The sequence below is a fragment of the Aethalodelphis obliquidens genome, unplaced genomic scaffold (genome assembly GCF_003676395.1).
Source record: "Aethalodelphis obliquidens isolate GAN/ISIS:26980383/991018 unplaced genomic scaffold, ASM367639v1 scaffold1, whole genome shotgun sequence".
Lineage (NCBI taxonomy): Eukaryota > Metazoa > Chordata > Mammalia > Artiodactyla > Delphinidae > Aethalodelphis > Aethalodelphis obliquidens.
In genome coordinates, this window is record NW_020837945.1 from 6,184,641 (window position 1) to 6,206,714 (window position 22,074).

At 37.3% G+C, this 22,074-nt stretch overlaps 1 protein-coding gene across 2 annotated transcripts in view; it reads left to right on the forward strand.

The window, feature by feature from the left end:
• The window catches only part of BRWD1 (bromodomain and WD repeat domain containing 1), a 122,247-nt gene extending 102,692 nt beyond the window's left edge, over positions 1 to 19,555 (forward strand). For both annotated transcript variants that reach the window (XM_027095113.1, XM_027095183.1), the window contains 5 exons: positions 2,095 to 2,261; positions 5,521 to 5,747; positions 7,280 to 7,438; positions 9,538 to 10,440; positions 11,808 to 19,555. In XM_027095113.1, coding sequence (XP_026950914.1) covers positions 2,095 to 2,261; positions 5,521 to 5,747; positions 7,280 to 7,438; positions 9,538 to 10,440; positions 11,808 to 12,973 — 2,622 coding nt within the window. In that variant the 3' untranslated portion in view covers positions 12,974 to 19,555. The remainder of the gene's footprint in view (positions 1 to 2,094; positions 2,262 to 5,520; positions 5,748 to 7,279; positions 7,439 to 9,537; positions 10,441 to 11,807) is intronic.
• The last annotated feature ends 2,519 nt before the right edge of the window (positions 19,556 to 22,074 follow it).

Genomic DNA, 22,074 nt, shown 5'->3' on the forward strand with positions numbered 1-22,074 from the left:
ATTATTGAATTTTTCAGATGAAAGTGGTGGTACTCAGGAGTATCAGAGCTTTCAAACTTAATACGATTGAGGAAAAAAAATCACTCTTGTTAAAATTGGTGACTTATGCTAGAGTTCAGGTTTGAGGGAAAAGAATAATATATATACAAAATACTGGAAATAACTGTTAAAGACTACTTCAAAGATAAAGAGGGATTACAGATTTCACATATACTTATTATATGTATGTGTATATAGGTTTCCTTCTGTATTTGAACATACCCCATTTCTAGGTGAAGAACCAGCTACCTTAGGACACATCTTGATAACAGATACACGGAATAGATCAAGATAAAGCACAGATGCTCACAGATACAGTTCAAAACTGTGGTGACCTGCCTAAACAAAATGAGTCACAAAGAGGTGTACACCAAGACACATCATAATTAAAATGGTAAAAGCTAAGCATAAAGAGAGAATTCTAAAGACAGCAAGAGAAAAACAAAGAGTCATAACGTAATAGATACCCCTTAAAGCTGTCAGCTGATTTCTCTGCCAGAACTTTGCTGACCAGAAGAAGGCTGTCGAATTACATATTCAAAGTGCCGAAAGGGAATATCTGTTGTCATTATACTTTTGTCAAAGCCCATAGAATATTCAACACCAAGAATGAACCCTAATGGTTCTGATGGACTTTGGGTGATAACGTGTCAATGCAAGCTCAGCAACCATAATAAATATATCTCTCTGGTTTGGGACGTTGCTAAAAAAACAAAAACAAACAAACAAAAAACTGAGGTGACCTGATGCTGAGATGCTGAGTGTAGTTGCTGGGGAAGGAGCTTGGCGGTGCTACTCTTGCTGTTTGGGGTACGCACTACCTCTATAACAGCTTGCTGCAAACAAATGCTGAACTCTGTTTTCACCTTTTTTCATAGAAGTGAAAATCTCCTTTGAATTTTTTTTTCAGTTAGCGAAAACAAGTACTAATAAAGTAGGTCTTTTGTAAAAGTGAAGTGGCAGAAAGTAGCGTTTTTGAAAGTGGGGATACCTGTATATGTATGTGTGTATATATGTATGTGTGTGTGTGTGTATATATATATATATATATATGAATATGGCAAATTCATACATTTTACATACTTTTTAAAGGTTCCCCAGTGTTAGTCTCTTCACCCTCCTCTACCATGCACCAGAATGATTGATATTTAGCTTTTGAATATTAGATTTTTACTTTACAGGAATGATTGTGGATGAGTAAAGAGTACTTCCTGTGAATACAGAGCTGTGCCAAAAAGTTATTTATAGTGGCACTCAACATTACATTGCTGTTCTTTTGAAGATTTGATGTTATTTAATTATAAAAGTTATTAGAACACAATCTTATATAAAGTTATAGGGCGTAATGTCTCCTTTTGGATGTAAGCAATCGTTTTTTTCCCAATAATAATCTAAGTGGCATCAGAGGCAGTCAGATTTCAAGTAGAGAGTAGTGTAGAAGTGCTTTTGTTCCCTTGCCCCAAGGAGACACTGCTTTTCTGCTGCCTAAATAGCAGCCTTAAAACCAACCAGGGGGCTTCCCTGGTGGTGCAGTGGTTGCGAGTAAGCCTGCCGATGCAGGGGACATGGGTTCGTGCCCCGGTCCGGGAAGATCCCACATGCCGCGCAGCGGCTGGGCCCGTGAGCCATGGCTGCTGAGCCTGCGCGTCTGGAGCCTGTGATCCGCAACGCGAGAGGCGACAACAGTGAGAGGCCCGCGTACCGCAAAAAAAAAACCAACCAACTTCCTATCTAAGTTTGGGAGAAGGAGGCATTTTGGGGATTTGTACAGGTGGATGTGGAAGAAACCAGTTGAGAACCATTGACATACAGACATAAATCCTAGATACAACCCTAGGGTGGGTTGATTTAAAATTACTTTCTTTTCATCGGAGAAGTGTGTATTTGATACTTCCACTGTCCTTGCAGGGAAGCGATGGGAAATGAAGTAAGGAACAGTCATTTATCTATAAGTGATATAATAGATTACAAGTAGCCTCAATGACTATAATTTTACTTGTAAAAATATTTTAAAAGATATTTTATAGTACTAGTTTTGCTTTCATGTCCTTGCAGATTTACAGTATGACGTTGAGATTGTCTGCCTTATTTGAAGAAAAAATGAAGAAAATCTCTTCTGATTTTAAGATTGGTCAAAAATTCAGTGAAAAACTTCGAAGAAGCCAGAGGTTCAAGAGACGGCAAAATTGTAACCGTGTCAATCAGTCTAACAAAAGTATCAGGTAAATTGGTTATTGCAGTCTTTGTGTGCAGTTTTTAAAAATTTCAGGTTGTGATACTTCTTTGATTTTATTAAGCTAAAAATTCTTAATCATTTTACAGTATATTCACTAAAGAATAGTCATTGTTTTTTATGGCTTGAAAGCATTCTCTGCATATAGAGCTGTTGCATTAATTTTTAATTATATACATATGTAAGCATTTAATGAAAAGCATCAACTAAATCTTACTAAGGATTATTCAAAATATTTCTTGTCTTTTGCATAAGAATTTTTGTTTTTAATGCAGAGGATAAAATGATTACTGTGTATGGCTATTGAGCATTTGATCATGTAAGGGAAAATGCCAGTTAGATGTAATGCACTCTATTTTCACTGGGGATTAGTTGTAGAGAAGAAATATAAAATGAAGGATTTATTCTCTTTATAGTAAATTAATATTAATTTATATTTTGCCATTTATGACTATGTAGCTTACATTACTATCAAATTTATAGATATTTTGACATGTAGAAATATGGAAATTGAGTTTTTCAGTGTTTAGTTTGTTTTCATGTACTTTTTTTTAAATAAATTTATTTTATTTATTTATTTTTGGCTGCATTGGGTCTTTGTTGCTGCACGTGGGCTTCCTCTAGTGTGGCGATCGGGGGCTACTCTTGGTTGTGGTGCGCAGGCTTCTCACTGTGGTGGCTTCTCTTGTTGCGGAGCACGGGCTCTAGGCGCGCGGGCTTCAGTAGTTGCAGCACACAGGCTCAGTAGTTGTGGTTCGTGGGCTCTAGAGCGCAGGCTCAGTAGTTGTGGTGCACGGGCCTAGTTGCTTCATGGTATGTGGGATCTTCCCGGACCAGCGATCAAACCCACGTCCCCTGCATTGGCAGGCAGATTCTCAACCACTGCTCCACCAGGGAAACCCATCATGTACATTTTGAATGTGCACTATACCCTTGATGGATTTCCTCATGGTTGTTCTTGGGATTACACCATGCATCTCAATTGAAAACAATCTACTTCAGGTTAATACTATTTAATTCCCATAGATATAGGAATTCTGTTCTAGTTTAGCTCCCTTCCCCTTCTTATTTGTGCTGTTACTGTCATACAGTTTATATCTTTATAGGTTGTTTTATGAAGTTGTCTTTTAAATCAGATAAGAATAAACAAATTACTTATACTGTTATTTATATTTACTTATGTAATTATCTTTCCCAGTGGTCTTTATTTCTTTTTATAGATTTGAGTTACCCTCTGGTGTCCTTTCTTTTCAACCTGAAGTCCTTTAATATTTCTTGTAAGGCAGACATGCGAGCAGTGAATTCCCTTAATCTTTGTTTATCTGGGAATGTCTTAATTTCACTTTTATTATTTAAGACTAGTTTAGTTGGCAGTGTTTTTCTTTTAGCACTTTGAATATGTCATCTTACTGCCTGCTGACCTCCAGTGTTTCTGATGAGAAGTCAGCTATTAATCTTACTGAGGTTCCCTTCCTTGTGCATATGGAGTTTTCTCTTGGTGCTTTCAAGATTTTCTTTTTGTCTTCATCTTGCAAATGACTGTAGGTGTGGATTTCTTTCCGTTTATCCTTATTGAAATTTGTCCAGCTTTGTGGATGTATAATGTTTTTCATCAGATTTGGGTGGTTTTCAGCCATTATTTCTTCAGATACTTTGTTCTGCTCCTTTTGTCTCCTTTGGGGCTCCCATATGTTGGTATGTTTAATGGTCTCCCAAAGGTCTCTGAGGCCTTCTGCATTTTTTTTCTTCATAAAGGATAGGATAAAAAGGAAAAGTTTTCACTCTTGAGCTACTATCACCTTGTCTACTGTTAAAAATCAAGTTTATGGGCTTCCCTGGTTGCGCTGTGGTTGAGAGTCCGCCTGCCAATGCAGGGGACACGGGTTCGTGCCCCGGTCTGGGAAGATCCCACATGCCGCGGAGCGGCTGGGCCTGTGGGCCATAGCCACTGAGCCTGCGCGTCCAGAGCCTATGCTCTGCAACGGGAGAGACCACAACAGTGAGAGGCCCGCGTACCGCAAAAAAAATAAATAAATAAATAAATATGTATATACTTATGATAAGTATATAAGCATATAATTATTTCTTTTTGTATTACCCTCCAGCTGATATTAATGGAAGTTAAAATTTTGACATAAAAAGTTTGAGTTTTCCTTTTTTTATTTTTATTTTTTAATAAAAGGAGGAAACCAAGATGTTACGTTTTACAGTCATTTGTCCCCCTCCCATTTGTAGCTGACAGATTGGATTTAACACATGGAAACTGAAAGACTACTTGTCTTTAAACATGGTCTGTTTACATTTGGAAACTTGAATTTTCTTGATTATGATAAACAATAACTGCTTAAAAGAACTGTGTTTTTTAAAAATTGAAGTATAGTTGATTAATTGTGGTTATCTTTAAGCTCCTAAAAGCTCCTTTGTCTTTTTGTTTTAAAGGAAAACAAAACCAAATCCTTTTGTTTTAAAGGATTATCTTTAAAAAACATGAATATTACTCAGATCTGTAATTTAAACCCAAAGATTGTCTTATCTTAAACTTCCACTGTTTTTCACCATAATCCATGGCTCAGGGGCCAATTTTGGTGAATTGGCCCTTAGATGTAAACAGATTGGTCTCAGAAAAAAACTAGCTTGTTCTCTTTTTTGCCTCTCTGTTCTTTCTCTTCAGGTTTTGTCAATTTCTCCTAATTTTATACTGTCTTTAGGAATATATAAATAGGAGCCTAGAGGGAATGTTGTCATATTGAGACTCAAATTTGTAATATGGGCAGTTCCTTGGTGGCCAAGTGGTTAGGATTCCAGGCTTTCACTTGTGTGGCCTGGGTTCAGTCCCTGGTCAGGGAACTGAGAATCCCGCAAGCCGTGGTGCAGCCAAAAATCAATCAATCAGTCAAAATCACATCACATCACAAGCTCTATTGCAGATATAACTTTAAAAAAATTTGTAATATGAATGAATGCCTGTATTACATAAATGTTGGCTCCTCTTAGCATTTAATCCAAAGAATCTAAGGTATTCAGCATGATTTTCTGTAATTCTGTTACTTGGATCATTTGTTCATTACTCAAATTTGGAATAAAATGATGTCAGGTTTAAAGAGAACAGTAATCCATGCTAGAATAAGATGTTAATAATGAATATTTTAATGTCTTGATCATAAAGTTATTCTCAGGTTAAGTAATAATACACTTTATTTAGGCATCCTCTGTTTTGTTAAATATTGTTTTATTTTTTCTTTGACCAGAAATATCAAGCAGAAGCGCTTAAAATCTCAGGCAAAAGTAATTCCTGAGTTGGTAGGTTCTCCTGTCCAGTCTACCTCAAGTAGGGCAGCTTATTCTACAAGCCACAAGACAAGTGCTAGTGTCTCTTCGGGTGTTACTTCTGGTGATTCTTCAGATTCAGCGGCATCATCAGAAAGAATGAGGAGAAATACACCTGTCACTCTAACAAATGGTTCTACATTATCTGGTGAGAAATGGAATGTTATATATTCACCTGTTGAGCACTCACGTTTGTAACATTGGTAGTTAACTGTGGGTTTAGAGGAGAGAATAAAGAAGTAAGACATGACCTTGACATTCAAGGAACTTAAATTTAACAGAAGAGATTTAAGTAATACATGGAATAATTAGATTATATTTGATAAATACTGTTTTTGCAAGTGGTGCAGCCACATTTTAAGCAAATTTGAATCATTCAGGTTTTAAATAATGTGATATAAGTACCACTGTTTGTGCAAAATTTGACATTTAAAAATTTCTTTAAATTAAAAAAAGGACTTGGTAATCATGTAAGTTTAAAGCTGATGACCTAGTAAATTCTAAACTGTTTATTTTATTACTATTTGGTGGTATAACTGTAGCTGACGCTGACCCTTTGTTAGCATTGTGCGAATGAGGCCATGGTGTGTACATACTTGCATATTGCTCTGAGTGATTTTGGTGACTTGTGATGATGGTATAATGATTACTGTTGTGATTTAAAATAGTAGGATCAAACAGGTAAAATGCAGCCAAATTTTAGAGACTGGCAAGTCTTGCAGAAAAGTTTGGATTACTTAATAGGGTCCCTTGTTGTGAAGGAATCACATGACGAATTCTGTTTCAGGAAGATTAATCAGTTTGACAGTGATATGTGGGGAAGGAGAAGAATCTGGAAACATAGTCAACATGATGGGAAGTGGGATACAGTAGGAGCAGGCAGAGTGGGCAAACTGCAGAGCAATTTCAAAGGAAGGAACACGATTTGGTGACTGATACCCCTCTAACAGCCACTCTGTTCTTTGACGTAGAGTTGGGTTGTAATATGGAGCAGAATTTTGTCTTTCAACAGTATGTTCCCACTCATTTTGATGCAATATTTATTTTGTGATAGGCATGCAAGAACTGAGCCTGGATGAAGGAGCAGGAAATTTGGTTTCCTATCTTGTGCCTACACTTGTGCATATACTCATTAAGTATTATGGTGGGGGGAAATGACCTGTACTATTTAAATTATTCATCTCACACCTTTTCTACCTTTTTTGTGTGTGTGTGTGTTGAAATGCTCTTTCTTGAGCTTGGAAGCCTGTATGGTACAACTATGCTGTTAGGAAGGGCTACTAGAAAGAGACCTGAAAGCCTACTGAAATACTGGACTTGAAATGATTGTCTTTTCTATAGGAAATACCTGTCTCATAACAGAAGGAAGAAGATAGTGGAGCTAATTAAATTTTTAATGAAAGCTTGTTTATAAAATATATAAATTGTATTTTCTGAATCCAAACCAGTATTCACATGTTACTTTCAGAAATAAGAGAACAAACTTGATTTCAGATGCTGATTATGTACCTTTTAATACCAAAATGTTATCAGCTATTCTTTGGAACGGTTTTTAAAAATATACTCTCCTCTTCAGAGTATTTTAAGAATCTGCTTTTAGTCTATTGTTACAAAATAACTGCTTGTGTGTAAAGATAGGAGAATATATGTAATGAACTGTTGATGCTTCATTTTTCTTAGAAAGTGAAGTGGAAGATTCCTTAGGTACCTCTTCATCATCTTCAGCTTCAAATAGTTCAGAGGAAAGCAAAGAGAGTTCAAGAGCTCGTGAATCCTCCTTACGTAGTGGGCTGGCCAGGAGCAGGATGACCAGAACCAGAGCCGCTAAAAGAAAAACTGGTGAGAAGAGGCTCAGTGGTACTTTGGAGAAATGTATATCAAGAGAATTCAAAAGCTAAATATTGGATGGTTTATTTATTTATTTACTTAAAAAAATTTTTTTTTTAATTTAAATTTTTATTTATTTTTTGACTGCATTGGGTCTTTGTTGCTGCACGTGGGCTTTCTCTAGTTTTGGCGAGTGGGGGCTACTCTTCGTTGCGGTGCATGGGCTTCTCATTGCGGTGGCTTCTCGTTGCAGGGAGCATGGGCTCTAGGCGTGCAGGCTTCAGTATATGCGGCGCTTGGGCTCAGCAGTTGCGGCACGCGGGCTCTAGAGCGCAGGCTTGGTAGTTGTGGCGCATGGGCTTAGTTGCTCTGCGGCATGTGGGATCTTCCTGGACCAGGGATCGAACCCGTGTCGCCTGCATTGGCCGGTGGATTCTTAACCACTGCACCACCAGGCAAGTCCTGGATGGTTTACTGACTTAACGTATCTGCACATGATTACATGTCCTTTAGGCTTTTTTTTTCTTGAGGTATAATCGACATATAACATTATATTAATTTCAGGTGTACAATGTAATGATTTGACATTTGTGTACTTTACAGAATGGTTACTTTGCGTCACCATACATAGTCACAAAATTTTCTTTTTTCTTGTGATGAGGACTTTTAAGATTTAGTCTTAGCAACTTTCAAATATGCAATACAGTATTATTAACGATACTTGCCATGCTGTACATTATATCTTCATAACTTATTTATTTTATAACTGGAAGTTTGTACCTTTTGACTCCATTCACCCATTTCACTCACTCCCTATGCACCCTACCCTCAGGCAACCACCAGTCTGTTCTCTGTATCTATGAGCTTGTTTTTTGTTTTGTTTTTGTAGATTCCACATATAAGTGAGATCATAGGGTATTTGTCTTTCTCTGTCTGACTTACTTCACTTAGCATAATACCCTCAAGGTCCATCTGTGTTGTCGCACATGGCAAGAGTCCATTCTTTTTTATGGCTGGGAAGTATTCGTGTGGGTGTGTACCTTTTTTATCCATTCATCCATTATCGAACACTTAGGTTGTTTCCGTATCTTGGCTATTGTGAATAATGCTGCAGTGAGCATGGGGGTGCACATATATTTTCACATTCATGTTTTTGTTTTCTTTGGATAAATAGCCAGAAGTGGAATTGTTGGATCATATAATATTTCTATTTGTAATTTTTTGAGGAACCTCGATACTGTTTTCTATAGTGGCTGCACCAATTTACTTTCCCACCAGCCGTGCACAGGGGCTCCCTCTCCTTCACATCCTCACCAACACTTGTTATTTCTTGTCTTTCTGATGACAGCTATTCTAAAAGGTGTGAAATGATATCTCACTGTGGTTTTGATTTGCATTTCCCTAATGATCAGTGATGTTGAGCATCTTTTCATGTGCTTGTTGGACATCTGTATGCCTCTTATGGAAAAATGCCTCTTCAGATTCTCTGCTCATTTTTAAATTGGATTGTTTGTTTTTTTGCTATTGAGTTGTATGAGTTCTGGATATTAACCCCTGATTAGGTATATGATTTGCAAATATCTTCTCCCATTCAGTATGTTGCCGTTTCATTTTGTTGATGATTTCCTTTGCTTTTTAGTTTGATGTAGTCTTGTTTATTTTTGCTTTTGTTGCTTTTGCTTTTGGAGTCAGATCTAAAAAATCATTGCCAAGAATGATGTCAAGGATTTTTCTACCCATGTTTTCTTCTAGTAGTATGATTTCAGGTCTTACATTCTTTAATCCACTTTGAGTTAATTTTTGTGTATGGTATAAGATAGTAGTCTAGTTTCATTCTTTTGCATGTGGCTGTCTAGTTTCCCAACACCATTTATTGAAAAGACTGTCCCTTACCATTTTTATATTCTTGGCTCCTTTGTCGTAAATTATCTGACCATATATGCATGGGTTTATTTCTGGACTCTCTGTTCTGTCCTTTAAACTTTTTAAATTTAGAAAGGTAAACTTGTTTTGGCATTAAAAAAATAAGGAACATCAGTACTAAAATGAAGTCATTTAAAAATGTTGAAATAAGGAAGACCTCTCTAATTTTACTGTTACTTTATTTTTAGGTCCAGTTTCTTTAGAAAATGGATGTGGTAGAAGAGCCACTAGAAAGAGAGTCTATTTAAGTGACTCTGATAACAATTTTTTGGAGACTGGTGAAAGTCTAAAAGCCAGAGCTGGAAGTAACCGAAAAGTGCTACGAAAGTGTGCTGCTGTGGCTGCCAATAAGATAAAGTTAATGAGTGACGTAGAGGAGAATTCTAGCTCTGAAAGTGTCTGTTCTGGCCGTAAGCTGCCTCACCGCAATGCTTCTGCTGTAGCTAGAAAAAAGTTATTACATAATTCTGAGGATGACCAGAGCTTAAAGTCAGAACTTGAAGAAGAGGAGCTAAAAGATCAAAATCAACCCTCACCATTGTCCAGTTCTCATGCTGCCCAGAATACTGAAAATGGAGATTCAGAGTCAGAAAGTGATTTGCGGGTAGCCCGGAAAAATTGGCATGCTAATGGTTACAAGTCCCAAACTGCAGCAACTTCTAAAACAAAATTTCTTAAGATAGAGTCTTCTGAGGAAGACTCTCAAAGTCATGATTCAGATAATGGACGTAACAGAACTGCTGGCCCATCAACATCTTCGCAGAAACCTAAGGCAGAAAGCATCTCAGAGGAAGAGGAGGAAGCAAATTCTGAACCAAGAAAATATGGTGGTAGGAGGTACAACACAGGTCGCAAGAATGCTGCTTTCCTTAAAAAAGCAAAAATCTTCAGTGATTCAGAGGACTCTGAATCTGAAGCAGAAGATGGAGAAGACGGTAGATGTCATAAAATGGAAATTAACCCGAGTTCAGGGAATGTGAAGTGTGAACCTATTGCTGGGTCCCAGTGTTTTTCAGATCATGTATCTGAAACTGATCTGGATTCAGATGATGACAAGAAAACAAAAGAAAAACCAAACAATTTTACGAAAGGTAATTCAAAACATTTAACCTTGGTTCACTGATTTTTCTCACTGTCTTTTTTTTTTTATAGCATACATGTCTTTTCCCCCCATAAAACTTTTCTTTGCCACCTGTTTAGTTTTGCTTATGTAACAGGAAGCCTTGGCCATAGCTGTTTTTTTTCTCTTTTTGTCTTTTTTTTTTTTGCGGTACGCGGGCCTCTCACTGTTGCGGCCTCTTCCGTTGCGGAGCACAGGCTCCGGACGCGCAGGCTTAGCGGCCATGGCCCACAGGCCCAGCCGCTCTGCAGCATACGGGATCTTCCCGGACCAGGGCACGAACCCATGTCCCCTGCATCAGCAGGCGGACTTTCAACCACTGCGCCACCAGGGAAGCCTCATAGCTGTTTTTAATAGAGATTTCAGTTCTTATAATGGAATGGGGATATTGTATTGGCTATGGGCTTAAGAAAAGCAGAGGCCGGCACATTTATAAGCTGTTGGTGATAATAGTTTGAGGAGAGGAAAGAAAAGGGTTGAAAGGAATGTGATAAGTAATAATAATAATAGCAGGGGCTTCCCTGGTGGCACAGTGGTTGAGAGTCTGCCTGCTGATGCGGGGGACACGGGTTTGTGCCCCGGTCTGGGAGGACCCCACATGCCGCGGAGCGGCTGGGCCCGTGAGCCCTGGCCGCTGAGCCTGCGCGTCCGGAGACTGTGCTCCACAACGGAAGAGGCCGCAACAGTGAGAGGCCGACAAAAATAATAATAGCAGCTAAGAACAGTTACCAAGTTACCAAGCTATTTCTTATCAGGAAGTTTTTCTAAGTGCTTTACATTTATTTATGAACGAGTTTAGTCTTCATATCTTTTATGAGATAAGTACTATTATTATTATTATGTCCATTATACTGATAATAACTCTGGAGCATGGAGAATTTAGATAACTTTCTGAATTAAGATTGTCCTGGTAAATGGAGATTGAAAAGTATTAAAGAGCAAGAGGCATCTAAAGCTAAGACTAACTGTAGTGTGTGATGGAACCTGTGAAGTTAAGAAGTTTCAGGGAGGCTGAGAGTGATGAGTTTGCATACTTTAGTGCAGTGATGAAGAGAGTGCAGTTTGTATTCATGTAAATAAAACACTCTAGTGTCAGGTGCTTTGTGTATATAGACAGAAAGGCATGGGATGTTATTGATGGGAGTATGTTATACTTGTGGCTGGTGCTGAGGCTGAAAAAGTCACTGTTCTAAAGTAGTAAAAGCCCAACCCATTCACCGCCACCCTCTTTCCAAGTTAGAAAGAATCTCGGACTTCAGTTGTTTAAAATGTTGAACATTTAATTCCTTTAGACTTAATCTTCTATTAAAGATTAAAAGAGTACTCTTTAATTTTTAGACTCTGCATCACAAGACCATGGACAAAGCAGAAAAGTTGCCAGGAAAAGGGTCTGTTCCAGTGACTCAGACAGCAATTCGAAGGTGGTTAAGAAAGCATCAAAAGCCAAAACGGGTCTCCTAAGAGTTCCTCGAAGATGTGCCACTACCGCTGCTACTAGGATCAAGCTAATGAGTGATGTGGAAGACGTCGGTTTAGAAAATGTGTGTACTAGAAGCAAAAAGGGAAGGAAAAAGTCCCTCCATTTTGCATGTACCACAGCTAAGAAGGTAGTGAGTGATTCTGAGGGAGATGTAAACTGTGACGTGCCAAACGAACAATATGGCTGTGAAGGGAAGCCACCTGAAGCCAACTCAGATGGTAGTACAAAGAGTATTAATCAGTCTTTAAATGAAGACTCAGACTCTGAAGGTATGTTGAATTCAAGACACAAGAACAGGCATACCAGTAGTCACAAAACAAATGTTGCACCTTCTAAAACAAAGAATTCCTTGATTGGGTCTTCGGAGGAAGATTCAAAAAGCCATATTCCAGGGAACGAGACTGGTAGAAAATGTTCTTCTGAGTCAACTCCGGTGCAAAAGGCTACTGCAGAGAATAACTTTGAAGAGGAACTGAATTATGGGCTACGCAGGTGGAATGGCAGAAGACTCAGGACCTATGGGAAGGCTCCTTTCAGTAAGACGAAAGTGATGCGGGATTCGCAGGAAGCAGCCGAGATGGCAGAAATGAAAAGGAAGAGACTGCATCCTGAATTGGAAAATGTGAAAGCTTCTGAAACAACAGGGAGCTCAAAGTGTGGACCTGACACTAGTCCCAAATCTGATTCAGATTTGGGGTCTGCCACTGAATCAGATGCTGACTTTACTGATGATACAAAAACCAAAAAGAGGAAAATGAAAGGAAAAGCAAAAGTAGTTAGAAAAGGTAAAACTTTTACAGCTAACGTATCTAAAACCGTGAGACGACAAAGACAAAGCAAACGTCCTAGGTTAAACGTGGATGATAATGACTGGGAGGATGTGGACTATGCAAAATCTAAAAGAGTTCTTCGGCGTTCAAAAATAAAGACGAGAAATCAGGGTAGGAGGACCGTGAGATACCATGATGGGGATGACGATAGAAGCTTAGAAAATGTGTTAGATTTTGATGATTGCACCTTATGACCTTGAGGGAAAACCAGTTCATTTAAAGAGGGAATGGACTGGAATTTATAGTGAAAGCTGGCTGTTGAAATTATTTTTTGTCCTACAATTCAGGGAATATATTTATATTTTTCTATGAAAAGTTATGAATGTGACTAAATCATGACTGTTATTTTTATTTGCACTTGCTTGCCTTTGTAGCAGCATTCAGCACAGGTGCCAAAATATGCTTCATTTTGGGGGCAGATCTACTTTGACAGTATTTACATATAGCAAGAGTTTGAAATACGTTAAACACTAGACATTCTGGTTATCAAAACCAATGAGCATTACTTTCATGGTAGCAATTGTCATATAGTTATTTTCAGAATTCGTCAAGAGGTGGTAGTTTCTAATCCCAGTCCTATTGTAGTATGAATTTCATGTGACCTTTGTTTACAGATTCTTCATAAATATTCTGTGCATACTGACATAACAATTGTGGGAGGGGTAACCATGATTAGTAGGCAAGGTACCTACCACTTTTTTCTTTCCCTGGCTACTTGAGTAGAATGCATTATACCAGATTGGTCATTTTCATTGAAATGGTTTCCAGTTTTTGTTTCAAAGCCCTGTTGGGTCTTTCTCTTTTTCTTTATTTTTAAGGAAAATATCATCCATTATATTTTATAAACTTGAATTTATAAAGTGCTGGTAAATTATTATTTTTTTTAACGTTTGTGCATTATAAACCTCTAAGGCCAGACCATAGTACTAGCATTTTCTTTTAAATTGTGCACTAACAAAATGCTATATAATTTGTCTTTCCAAGATCTCCTGGTTTCCATGTATGGAATTTAACCAAAATCTTGGTCTTCCATAGTCTTACTCTGTGAAATAGAGGAGTTTGTGTGCCTTAGATTTAGATAAAGTGTGTTCTTTAATAGAGTGTACAGGGCTAAAAGAGTAAATTATGTGTAATTTCCCCCCATCTCTTGAAATTGTAGAGTTGATTTTTGTTAAGAGTGCAATCACAAATCTCATTTATATAGGAAAATAGTTAAATGTCATTCTCCATCTCTTTTAGTCTACTGCTGCCATGTGCAATCCCAAGCATTCTTTGCTGGTGCAACTAAGTATCTTTATTAGTGACCTCTAGTTTAAATCTAAGAAACTGTCATGTGTTGTTGGAAAATAATTTTGAAATCCACTTAAAGCGTAACTTTTACATCATCAAATACCATAGTACACTTATTTTCGAGCCAAATATTTTTACTTGATAGGTTGTGCTACTCCAAACAGTATAGGTGGCCATTCCTAGCTTGTTTGTGCCTGAAGATGGACTTGATTCAAGTGGTTTACATATTTCGTAGCTAAAGGGGTATGTTACAGTACTCCCACCCTTTGTTATTTATTGGCCCTAACTGTGTTTGGTTTCAGACAAAATTAACCCTTTTCTCCTGTGTATCCTTAAGGTGGCAGATAAGGAAAAGCATCAGACTCTGGTATCAGTGTTAGAGTGTTCTTAAGTGTTGCTACTTTTTAGTTATCTTTTCCAGTTGACATGGTAGAAGGTACTTTCTCTTTCTACTCTGGTATAAGGGGAAGGATGTTCTTAGACATTACCAACTGAGGTAGGTGGTATACCTACCTCTCCTTTGGTTGTTGAGAGAGCTATCACCACTTCAAAACTATGATGCTTTTCTTCTCAAAGCTCGTGTTAACTGTATTGTTAACAGATTGAGTCAGGGTAATTGTCCTTGACTACTGACCTGAAAAAAATTAATGGCATGCTCTTCCTTAATTTTAAGAAATGGTGATAGATGTCGTATCCATTAATTTATTTTAACTCTTCTTAAGCTTCTCTGTTTTATATCTATTCTCAGGGTTATAACTCCATGTTTACCATCACCTGGAAAAAGGTACCAAAAAAATCCATAAATAAATATGGAATATATTCATAAATACATCAGTTCTTTTGGTAAAATGATACTTTGACCATTTAGGCTTCATCAATAGAACTAGTCTTATCTTTTGGACTGAATTAACTGAATTGATTGGCTGGTCAACCGTTCATAATTGTTCATTTTGTCCAAAATGGTTAGGCCTTTGTGTGTAGAAGCAGTATTTTGGTTTCATCTGAAAAACAAACAAACAAACCCCCCCAAAAATTGGCCTGGTGACTTTGAAAGCATGGTTGACAATGGTAGCTTCTCAAGTTCTGAAGTAAAACTAAGGGATTATAGAAAGAATCATTTTTATGGGTTTTTTTGGTCACGGTGCTATTCCTAAGGTTAACTTTGAATATGTGACACACACTGCTAAGTACCTTTAAGGAAAATTAATAAATAATTAATAGTTCAAAATGTTTACATTGAGCACTAGAACATGTTTGACTTTTTTTCTACTTTATGTGAAATGAGCAGGGATTTAATGCACAGATGTACTTTAATATGTTTGGGATCAGTTTGTATTTTTCTTGTGAAAAAAGACAAAAGGTTACAAAGTGAATGTGAACTGATCCAGAAGTAAGTGCTATAGCTTTCAGTTGCACTTGAAGTAACTTAATGATGTATATGAAAAAAAGACTACTGTGGTTGTTTATGTCCAAAGTCCTATGATTTTATTCATTTATGGTTAAAAAAAAAGGTTTGAGGTGTATTTAGATTTGATTTTTGATTCCTTTGAAAGACTAATTTTACCAAGCATATTAAGACAAAAAGATTTCAGACGTTAAAAAAAAAAGGTGAGGTTTAAAAAAGCTTTTTTTCCCCCACTCCTGCTTATTTAAAAAGGGTATACTGACAATGTGTAGTAACTTCTGAATAAAAGGAAAAGTTTATCCCATTTTCAGATAATTCCTAGGGTAATCATTCTCCCTTTATTTTAGGGATTAAACCCTTTGTCAATTTAGTAATCCTTGAAAGAATGATAAAGCATTTATTTACTCACAGCTTCTAAGTTACAACAAAAAAGTTTCTTCTAGATAGTTAAGAGTTGTACCTAAAAAATAAATTAGTTTTATAATAAGAGAATGGGGGGAAATAACTTACGTTTTAGGAAAAGGCTCTTCAAAACCTAGAAGTGCAAATGGGAAAAGGAGACGTAAACCAATAAACATGCCATCTGAAGGTAACTACTGTCCAAAAATAAGACACGTCACTGAATCCTTCACACTCCATTGCTTGATGACTTCTTAAGTAAAAATTGTTATTTAGAGTAATGTTGGGTCCATACTGTGTTCCCTGTCCCTCTTCCAGCCTTTTTTTCTTTAGAATAATCAGAACACAGAATTTATTAACTTCACTGTATGGTATTAAAAACTAAAATGAAAGGATTTTATTAATCTCTCCTGTCAGTACAAATTGAATTTGTGTTACCTGAAAAAAATGAGAGGTTTGTATATCAGTAGATTGCAAGAACACTGTTAAAGGTGCATACAATATTTTTGGTTTTCCTTTCTACTCAGTTGTACTCGTTTTTTGAGTAATATTTAAATGGCTAGAAAAGGTTTTTTTGCCTGCCTTTTTAGAGCTGAAATGCCATCTCCACTCTTTTCATTGATACTAAGTCAATATATTTACTTTATCAGGTATCTTGTGGTTGTCGTCAAATCCTTTAGTACGTACATTGTATAGAAATTATAGTTCACTTATTCTAGTATGATGGAGTTTAACAAAGCACCTTCATTGTAGAAGAACTTTCCGCCTGTTAATTATTTAAGTTATATCTCTCAACTTCTGCTGTGGGTATCAGGGAATAATAAAGCAGAAACCCTAAGAAATTTGCAACCTAACAGAATAAGACTGTCTCTTATTCTAGTATTCGGGAACACACATACCAGCTCAAATATATTTGTCAAAGCTAGGGAGAAAATGGAGCATTGTGGAAGAATCTAGTCCAACTTGATTTGTAAATGCTAATCCTACTTATAGCTCAAATTGTGAATTTAATGGAAAGAACTGAAGTGTGAAAAGTATAATGGTGAGGGCTGTGTTGTGTTTTCTCACATTTTAAGAAAAGTTTTTATAGCTGTTTCTTAAAATTATATATGTTGCCTAAGGATACATGAGAATTCTCAAAGTTAAGAGAAATTTTTACCAATCACTCATAATCTGCCAGACTGGTTCCTAATATGTTGTTAATTTGGTAGAAGAATATCAAGACTCTTACTTGGTATCTCTTCAAAGATTGCCTTTATGGATTTGATGGAGGGAGGAGGGGCGGGGGCACTCACAGCATTTGAGTCCTACAGATTTGCAGGCTCTATCTTTGGCAGCATGCAAGTCGCTACAGACTATTTGTCAAGACCGATCATTTCATTGAATTTAATTATCAGTGCTACAGCATATTGTCTGGTCACACTTTAGTTTTTACATTAATTTTAAGGTAAGTTTTATCATTTATTAAAATCTTTAATGGGAATTAGGACTGTAAAGAGAAAGAGGCATTCTGAAAATTGAAATGAGATCGCACAGACTATGTGGACTGCAGCAGCCAGCCCTACTTACTGTTGGTTCCACAGGAAAATTACATAGAAATCATTACCTTTTTCGATCAGTGGTTAAATGTTAAAGGAATCTTTAATTTTTAATAGGTTGAAGTTGATTTCCTAAGTTTTGATCCACCCTTAGTCCTTGGACTGTATGGACATATTCAGTTCATCTGTAAAATTCTACCATTTTAGTGGAGCTTGTCAGAAAGGCACATCTTTAATTTTTCACTCCCACATGAGAGCTCTACTTTAACTTTTTCTAAATTAGCTCGTTACCACGACTGAGTCAGCATTGTCACCTAGGAACCAATTTTTTAGACAACTGAAGTAGTAGAGTATAATAAATTTAAGTCATCATAATTATAAGCAAAGGCTTTTTTTTTAAACTACTACGAGCCTTCTAGCTGGTTAAGTCTGTGAGGTCTGCAACATCCAGTCAATTTCCATTGCAGCTCATCTTTACCTCTTGTCTTAAGCAACTCTCCAACCTTTATTCATTTGTGATTTCTTCTCATGCAGGCAGAATGCAGGGCTACAGTTCGTTGTGAGCCAGGGGAAACTGGAGGGAGTCAGATGTTCTTGCAAAGGGGCTGCCGTTGGACTGTGTGGCCCTGCTGCTTTTCATTCGTAACTAATAAAGTAGATGGAAAAGCCAGTATTTACTTCTGATATCTTCTTATCCTGCCTATGTTAGTCTGAAATGATGTTAAGATCTCTCTGAAAAAATTCATTAAGCAGATAAATGTGAGATCCCTGAATTCATACTTCATATAGTCTTTATCAGATTTTTAGAAAAAAAGTTGCAGTAGCCATCACAACTCTTGTGAGAATCATTATATGACTGTTACCAATTAATTGCTCCTAGAGATGAAAGAAAACTAGAGTCAGATTAGCTGTAGATGCAAAACAAAATAAGGTTCTATGTACCCATCATTGAATGAATTAAAGACTTAAGTTCATGTGTTCAACCACAGAAGTGACCAAACTAGCAGAGAACAGCTCTTGGTTACAGAATTATTTCTGACAATCCCTTGACCTGACACTGCCATACTACAGACATTGACTTCTCAGTGTTACCAACTCCCCCTAGAAAAATGTTAAACCCAGCGAGTTACAGAAAACACTATTCTGTAGCCCTTCTCTAAAGAGACTTTCAGTTTATGGGATCTTCTGGAAATTTACGCTGTAAGGAATATCAGTAGTAAATGCTATTTGCTTCCTGAGTTTTGGTCATTTCACTGCCTATCAATGAAGGAGAGAATGAAGAAAGGACATCTCATATCTGCTCTGATAAGAGGCTTGCAGGACAGAGGTTATGACTTGCAACTAAAATGTTTCCCCTTTATAGGGATTTGATTTATCCACCAATCACAGTGACCAATAATGTCTGTACTTAAAGTATATGAAATAGGCTAGCATATTTTCATTTTGATTCAGACATTCTTTTATATTTTTCCAGTATCAAATTTGTTTCTAATACTCCCAATTGAAATGCTGATAAGATTAAAATTGTTTATGCTTCTGTAGCAGTGATATGAAGTTTATTTTGGATTTAGGAATACAATTTTGTATCATGAAGTATCATAATTGGAATATGAATGATCCTTAAAATACAGAAACTAGAGATTGCTGCTCTGAATCAGAACTGTAATGTCTATATCTAGGTTTCTATTCACTACAGACTATATTAGAATACATAGTGATCTCTGAGTTATAATTTAAAGTGGTCATCTAGGTAAACTGTGATGGAGCACTATTAAAGATGTAAATTTTCACTCTACTAGTGAAGTTTTTACCATACCCAAATAGGGAATCATTTACAGAAAAGCAACAATGCCTCTAGCACTCAGTGACTGTTCCAACACCTGTGGCTGACCCAAGACCATCTAGGACAGTAGGACTTTGGGGATTATACTGATTTGTTAGTAGTAAATGACACGATCACAGATGTATTTTTAGAGCAGTATCCTCCAAAAATTTTAAGCTTGTACCCTAATACATAAATTGGACTTCTCTCTAACCCTGAATTATCCTGTATATATTTCTAAAGACTGTTTGTGATTTTCTCAAGGACAATAAAACACTTTATAATTTACTAAGTTCTCAGTAATAAAATTAACACTGACTTACATGTATCTATTATTATATTTTAAAAAGTTCACCACTGTCATTCTTCTGTCTTCCTCAGATTGTTTTTATGAAATTCCCATTTTACGGTCTAAGTCTTCAGAGATAACAGCTTTATCAAGTTGAAGTTGTTTATACAGTATAACTTATTCCTGTATTCTCTCCCCTCTGGACATAGTTCATATTTCCTTAAAGCATTTTTAAAAGGCTAATTATAGTTTCTTCTGTAGAATCTTAACTTTTCCCTTATTTTGGATTACAAATGTCTTAAGAGTTGGTATTACTAGGTTCCTAAGTTGTCAGTATAAGTACTTTCATCACTACATTAAAAAGGAATTTAAAAAAAATAAAAAGGAATTAGTTAATGCAATTTAAATCATTTTGTCCCACAGAAAATTTTAGTGTAATAGGATTTTATCTATACCATTCAACTGGATATGTTGTTGGGAATGAACCAATTGCCTTTTGTTTTTTTTTTTGGGGTACGCGAGCTGCTCACTGTTGTGGCCTCTCCCGTTGCGGAGCACAGGCTCCGGACGCACAGGCTCAGCGGCCATGGCTCCTGGGCCCAGCCGCTCCGCGGCATGTGGGATCCTCCCGGAAGGGGCACGAACCCGTGTCCCCTGCATCGGCAGGCGGACTCCCAACCACTGCGCCACTAGGGACGCCCCAATTGTCTATTTTTAATATTTTTTTCAACATGCAAATGGATGCAGTTTGTTGACTGGTAATAGCATATCCTTATCTTACCATAAAGTACAAATTTCACCTTAATTTTCCCATATATTTTTAAAAACTTCATCTGTTGTAGCACATTTATATTCTAGCATTTGCTTAACATTGATTTAATGTGCTAAAGATTCACTTTGAATCCAGGGTTGGTTTGCTGAGACAGTAGTTTATAATTTAAAAACATTGTTTGAAGTGGTAAAGATACCACTTTAAGCCAGTCCTCCTTTCACTCCCCAATTTCATGTGCAGGGGACTCCACAGAGCCCAACGAAGGGTGTGGAGCGGGGGCGGGGGCGGGGCGGGGGCGGACCTGCTGCATGGAGCCCCGCCCTGCTGAGTAGCTCAGCCTGCTAAAATGCCATTTTTGCAATGCCGTGGGACTTATACTGAGCACATCATGTCTTTAGAAATAGAGTTTCACTGGAAAAACAAATAGAAGACTGAGGCATTTGTGGGGGGTTGCTTTTAGCAGAGTAGTTCCTAATCTACTTTGGGAGAACTTTCATGGGTCTTGGAGAAAGCACAAAGCACATCTTTGAAACGAGTTTCATAGACTTAAGGTAAAATCTGAAGGGTTTTTCTTTTGAGTGTGGAAGACCTTCCTCATAATCCTTGCTCTGTTGTTAATGAACATGTCAATCCACAGAAGCCATTTTCACCTGTACTCATTTGCCCTTGGTGACAGAAAGATACACATCTCCCCTCACAAAAGGAAAAACTAAGAAGGCTGGTAATTTGTAGTTTCACCGCTACAGAGTAACCGTGTTGATAGCTGAGAAAACCCTTACTTTCTCTCCTTAGCAGTGAAGAGGATATAGTGGAAGTGAGTCCTCCAGACGTGTGGTGATTTCAGTATCTGCAGCCTTTCCTTATCAACTGCTGAATGTCTGGAAACATGAGGCAGGGTCCTACAACCTCACCCCCCAGCAAGACTTGTGAACCTTTAAGACAGTTTTAGATAGTTTGACTCAGTGGCAGCAAGACTAGATTGCCAACAGATAAGGCCCAATATTCAGGGGCTGATGAACTTCAGATGCATTTTTATCAAGAGATATTTTTGCCCCAGATACTTTTGCTCATTAATCTTGTATTTGAAACTTGAAAATACAGCATTCAGATGTTGGCAAAAATAAAAATGATATGAGCCCATCTAAGCTGGTAGATGTGCAGTGGTAGCCCAGCACCATGGGGCAGCTCAGCACAGCCCCACTAAGATCCATCTGAGCTACCATGGAGGCTGCCTCAGGCCACATGAAGGACCTGCTTCTCTAGTGTGCCTTTTGTCCTGCCTTTTGGCTGGCGGATCCCGTCACGGTTTCTAGCTCACAGCTACAATAACACTTCCTCAAAGGAAGCTTTCCTTGTCCCTTATGAAGTTAGGTTTCTAGAGTATTTCTCACAGCACCCTGTGCTTCCTTAGAGCAACTATACTTGTGTGTGTAGAGTTCATTTCTTTTAGAATATTTAGCCTGATCCTCTGTGCGCCCAGCATATACCAGCTCAGAAAGTATCTGAATAATAGTGAAACTAGGATTTAATCATTTCAGTTATATAAAATGGTGAAATAGTTTGAAAAAAAATGAATCTAGGATGAAAACCACATTTCAGTTATGTAAAACTAATATACAGTTCCTTTTTATCTACTAGTTACCCATGTAATTTTTTTTGACTGAAGGAAATATTGGTGTTGGAACTAAAACCTTAACGATCTTGAAGTAGGGCTGATGCTGTATCATCAGTCATGATGGCATTTCCTTGTTTAGGTTCTAGGAAAATTATTTCAGAAATC